Source organism: Halyomorpha halys, unplaced genomic scaffold, assembly GCF_000696795.3.
Source record: "Halyomorpha halys isolate HHAL.00 unplaced genomic scaffold, Hhal_1.1 Scaffold1115.1, whole genome shotgun sequence".
Classification (NCBI taxonomy): domain Eukaryota; kingdom Metazoa; phylum Arthropoda; class Insecta; order Hemiptera; family Pentatomidae; genus Halyomorpha; species Halyomorpha halys.
The window spans coordinates 1,246-7,451 of record NW_027113506.1 but is presented as its reverse complement, the minus strand read 5'-3'; the positions used below and the strand labels follow the sequence as shown (position 1 = coordinate 7,451).

Here is a 6,206-nt window from a genome sequence, read left to right as displayed (position 1 = left end):
ACTGCTCTTCTCACTATTCCGTTACTGGTCATAAGTCAAAGAGAAGAATAAAAGAAAGAAAAAAAAATTCTTTTAGACTGAAAATTACTCCGGTATCTAAAGTTCCCGGGTTTCGGCACCAGTTATCTTTTACTGAAGTAAGAAGGTAAAAATAATAAGAGAGAGAGGAGTGCGAAATGAAACGCTTGAAGTGCTCTCAAATACTGATCTATTTGCGGAGCCTGTCCGTCTATATATATATACAATCGGTCAGCTGTTCTCGATCAGCCGATATGGACCTGTCAGCTGACAGTCCGTAAGTTATATATACATATATAAAATAGTAAAAATCGTTCTACTATGAGATAAATGCTCACGGAACTCCTAAGTTCTAAACTAAACATTGGCCACAACTATCACGACATCTGTTCAGAAAGGAATAATATCATGTTTGTACACTTTGAATTACAGTAAATGACTTGATATAGTTAATTTCGTTTTATTTTATTTTATTTTTTTTTTTTTTACATTTTACCATGACTTTATGTTGTCTTCTTTATGACACAAGTTCTCCAAATTAATAATTGCACAGTAATTCATTACTTAATGATTTTACGAAATTTATCATATTACAACTGTCGTGAATACTTATGGCTTTGTTGCCATGGAATGTTTCTGGACACCAAAATGGATGCGTACATTTCAAATTAAAATTGTATTCATAGATTTTGCATGACAGTGGTTTTAGATAGATACTTAATAGATAAAATGCCTAAGAATATCAAGAATTTATATTTCTTTTTTTTTATATGTGTTTGTGTTGAAAATTGGAATCTGAATATTGCACGTTTGAGAATTCCATATATCGTTTATAATAATAATATTTTATTCGTAAATTAGTAACATTATAAAAGCTATATAATTACTGTAATAGCAAGCAACAATATTATATAGGCCAGCTGAAAATGCGAACATGCTAAGTGGGTCATTCATGGATCTCCATTAATAAATAACATCGAAATAAAAATAATGTTGCTGTGGTAACATAAGATCTACTGATGTATAGTATCGTTAAATATAAGGATAAATAAGTCCGTCCTCATTTGATAAGATCAAAGACAAAATCCAGCTAAATAAATGTGAAGCAATTCATTTAGCAGTGAGACTATCATGGAAGCAACCTTAGCGGCTCAGGTCAGATAAGAAAAGAGTCTGAGGATCTTTTGATGATACCCTGATAAGAAACTTTAATAACCAAGCTTCCGTTAGGGTGGAAAAGCGATTCATTTAGGATCAAAGGGAAAGTTTACAGAGTCAGTCCCCTCCCCCAACCGCCGCATGGAATTGATTTAATATTAACCCGTCCTTTCTCAACAGGGCGCCCTTAAACCTCTGCAGGATCTTCCTCTCTCTATGACACTCCGGGTATAAACATTGATAATTCAAGGTTTAAATATACATACCAGATAGCAATTATAAAATAGTAAGGTTTTAGTAGCACGTCTACAACAGTTATACAATTGTGCCATTGTCTAAAAATAATTTGTTGTAGGTGCATCAAAAAACGTATAGCTACAACGCTACATTGAATTGAAACGGATCCTCGCTCATTTCAGAAAACATATTTCTATATTATTAAAAATGGTAATAATTTCCTGTACAAATATTTCAAAAAAGCCTTTCAGTTCGTAAATTTCCACAGTAATTCCAATTTCACCATTTTTTTAAGACATTACTTTTAATAATATTTCTTGTTTTAAAATTTGTAGATTTTCTTTTGCAAACGTATGGTGGAAATATAACACTTTATTAAAATTTGGATTCTGCTCTTAACAATTTATTCAATGCTTAATTGTAATATTCATCATCTACAGTCCATCTTAAAAAATAATTTAATGGAGTTAGTCATGCTATCAACTAAAATAAAAAGGATTAGTTGAATTCGAAAAATCTAAATATTTAGTTACTATACAGGTGACATTAAAACATTCATCGGATTAGCAAAATGAAAAAAAAACGCATTATTCATACTCCAGCCAGTTCAACTCCTGTTGAACTAGACCTTTAATGCATGCCTTCATTTGTAATGAATACGCTTCCTGTTCAGATTTTTAAGTAAATTAATTGTCTAAAGTGATATAACAGAAGTTATAGTAACTTACCTACCATGACTAGTAACTACAATCCCTTGACGCAGACTCAATCTATGTTTATTTATGCTTTAATGCAATAACTAAAAGTATTCATTGTATTTGTAGCGTGATCCTGTAATACAATGATATTTTTATCAAATTTATTCTTGATTCAGATAATATATTAAATTCTTTTCATGTACTTTATTTGATCTATCTCAGTCAAAATCACTAAATTATAGTATTTGATTGATTTTAAACATTAACGCGTATGATTTGAGATTTTATGATGCTCATGATAAAATTTCTGGTGTGATATCCAACTCGGTCATTACATGCTTACTCTAGATTTGCACACATGTTTGAAGAGATATCAAATACCTAAAGATCATTGCAGAAATTAATGGTTGCTATAAAATCTTAAATTTTGTAACATCTAAAACTGTACAATTTTCAATTAATTTATGACATTAAACATCGATATTAAGTAATCAACGAAATTAAATAAAATTTATGTTGGTATTTAAATTAATTAAATAACAAAAGAATGATAATAAATATTGCATAAATAAAATATAAATTAAAAAAGAAACACACACACGTGACTTTGATATGGTAATCGAAGCAAAGTATAAAGAAGAGCTCATTCTTAAGGCCAATGATTGTGTCGCTTCGGTTCCAGATTGGTTAGAATCTGTGCGACTGCAACTAGCGGACAGTAAAGCAGAGGCCCTTCTCGTCAGTAGCAGGAACATGAGGGAAACTATCACCTTGAGAGCGGGTAGGCAAGAGATCCAGTCCAAGCCTTCTTTGACTTATATCGGGGTAAGGATTGATGACAGATTCCGGTTCAGAGAGCATATTCAGTGGGTGAGTGATAAAGCGGCTAGAGTTACCACCGCACTGTCACGTTTAATGACAAATATAGGAGAACCCGGGAACAACCGTGGGCTGTTGATATCCTATGTGGTCCCATCCATTCTGCTCTACGCCGCTGCGATATGGAAGGATGCGTTGGGTACTGAGGTCTATAGAAGATCGATGGTGTCTGTGTATCGTAGTTGTGCGCTAAGAGTGATCAGCGCGTTTCGTAGTCTCATACGAAGCGGCTTGGTTGCCAGGATGCCACCGATTGAGCTGATCGCCGATGAGAGGAGCCGCTCTTATAATAGTGTTGACTATATTCCCAGAGACGTATTAAGAAAGGAGACTATAATAAAATGGCATTCAGTGGAAGGCGGACGTACAGGCTAGTGCCCAATATCGAGGCCTAAGTGAATAGGAACCACGGAGTGATAGACTATTATATCACCCAGTTTATCACAGGGCATGGTTGCTTCCGAGCCTACTAGTATAGGTTTAAGCTCGATGACACTGGAGAATGTCCATTGTGCCCAGGAATGAAAGAGAGCGCAGAACACGTTTTCTTCTTCTGTCCCCGCATTCATGAAGAAAAGAGGGAGCTCCGACGCGTTTGCGGCTCAGACCCGACAGCAGATAATATCGTCAAAATTATGCTGCTTAACCACGATTATTGGATGGCAGGCCTACAATTCGCTGCTCAGGAGATGAAAAAGTTAAGAAATGAGGAGAAAGATGGGAGAACCAATAGGGAGTCTAAATCAATGAGGTGGCACTCAGCCACTCACCCCCATAATGTAATGCCTAACGGCGATCCCGTGGAGGGTGAGAAACAGGTGTTGGGCGGTTGGTTTTAGTGGGTAAAAATCCAACACACGGATAGGTACGGACATATTCGTGTCTTTTGAAGATATCCTCTTAAAAAAAACATGGACGACCTTGCATAAATAATTATATATATATCATTCACTCATATACAGATCTGTGATCTTTGAGATTAGTAAAATAAAGGGCACTTAAAGCCTTTCGAACGCAGATAAATAACAACTTTCAGAAAAAGGTAAGACAAGCAATTGACAATGTTTTGTAGGAGTTTTATTGAAGAGAATATCCGAATTGATATCTTGTTCAAATGATGAGGTTGGGAAAAAGTAAAATGAGGAGGTCAAGAATATACAAAAGTTATTTTTTTGTTAAGGTCTGAGATAGGATTGTCCCAAGACTAAGTTGCTTATATAACGATTTTTTTTTTTTTTTTTGTAAATGTGAGTGACTGAAACGAGAGGAGAAGGGATAGTTTTTCACCTCCTCCGTTTTTCAGATTTGTAATTTTAAAGGGTTTTACACGAAAACCAGGTTTTCTATTACCTAAATTCGATTTTAATTACTTTTCGTTTCGTTTTACCATTTTGGGAATTTAAGATGTAGTTCCATTAACTGATAGAAGTGATTTGTTGACCTTGCAACTTCAATTTTCTTCTAAATAAAACTTCTTTCGCAATATTGGGTGTATCACTGGAAAGCTGATGAAATGAAGAAACTTGTTTAGCGATCCCTAAGTACTTAACTCGAAAATTCATTGCTTGAGATTCTATTGAGCCTTTCTGAAATTTATTAATTGTTTATCGCAGATTTTAAAAAGTGTGATGGCATTTGAGAAAATTTTAAGGGAAACACACGGTTTTCTCCGAAAATCCTTTAAAAATATCAAAGCTCAACACCAGTTTGATGGCACTGAACTATTTTTTTTTTTTTGTTTTGGTAAACTATTTCTCGCTCAATACTACTATAGATTTGTATAAAACCCTGTGAGAGTGATGATCAGAAAAATTTTAAATCATACGTCCGGACCATTCCCAACGTTTAACATAAGTGTAAAAAATATGAACTACTCCACTCCTTTTTACCTCTAAAATAGATTTTTAAATAGTTGCTTTGTTTCACTTTGTTTGGAAACTGCACTGTGGTCTACCACCATTTCACTCCCTTTCTTCAAAAAACGGGAGTTTGAAAGCAATTCATTCACTAAACTTTTATTTTTCGATAGGAAATGTTAAAGGTTTTTTATTTCATTCACTTTTTTTTTTTTTCATTTTTTAACGAACTAAAGTAATGTAAAAAAAAATCGTTTGATATTTATCGCAATAAACGGCGTGAAATCCTCCTCTTTCACTCTCTTTGGTAGCCTTACTTATCTGACTTTTTAAACAGAAAATTATAGCGAGTAGGTTGATCGATGTACGACATCTCACAATCCCAGAAGAGGACACACACACACACACAACCAAAAAAAAAAAGGCCATCCTAAGCATTGATACTGTCTGGTATTATTGCAGCTTGTCTATTTTAAATTGGAATCCAGATGAATCTGGCAATAGTAAACATACAGATCATTGTTAGTGTAGAACTGTTTTTTAAAAAAATGGTTTCAACGGGAAACCTATCAGAAAATAACGAACACATTTTGCTATTATTTTTTTTCGATTGTTATCTGATATTATTGGATAACGAGATGGGGAAGTGATTCTAATTGTTCGCTTTTATAACAAGAACCTGGAATCGTTCAATTGTAAGCTCAATACATGAATTAAATTTATCATAATTTTGGTCAACGAAGTAATAACTATTCCATATTGAAGTTCCTTCATGATTTCTGTCTTAATTATTGACTTAGTGAGGTAAGTTAAAGGAATAAGTTATATCTGGTTCGTTTTTCGAATTTCATATTATTTTACTAAAACGATTTCAGCGGCAGCTCAATGACCTCAATTTCAATTTTAAATTTAATTTAAAAGCGCAAACGTATTTCCCTACAATACTACATTTTGGGAATTGCTCGTCCAATATGGCACAAAGTTGAATGAAATGAGCCAATAAGTAGAGGACGTATTTTTTTGCAATTCCATCTATTATTCCCTTGTTCCAAAATCGGCCAAAACTCGACAGGATTTACAAATCATGGAAAAGACATTCAAATAGCATTAACTTCCTATTGCATGCGTTGGCGTTATTCAACAAATTAGCACGCTACGAGTTTTTTGAGCCCGAGATTGCATATTTTACTATTCTTGGGCAAACTTTTGTTTTTTTAAAATAAAATTTAATGCTTGGACTACATACATGTAGAGGTATGTATGCCCATATTTATTATTTTTTTTATTATTTAATTTATGGTTTTAAATTAACGAATTTGAGGTAACGTATTGCATTTATTAACATATAAGGAGTCAAAAA

At 33.6% G+C, this 6,206-nt stretch overlaps 1 protein-coding gene across 1 annotated transcript; it reads left to right on the top strand.

Moving 5' to 3' along the window:
• Positions 1-2,723: 2,723 nt before the first annotated feature.
• On the top strand, positions 2,724-3,129 carry LOC136796651 (uncharacterized; the record flags this gene model as incomplete). Its single annotated transcript, XM_067050956.1, has 1 exon — positions 2,724-3,129. A coding segment is annotated over exon 1 (406 nt), but the record flags the coding sequence as incomplete, so codon positions are not given.
• Positions 3,130-6,206: the final 3,077 nt, after the last annotated feature.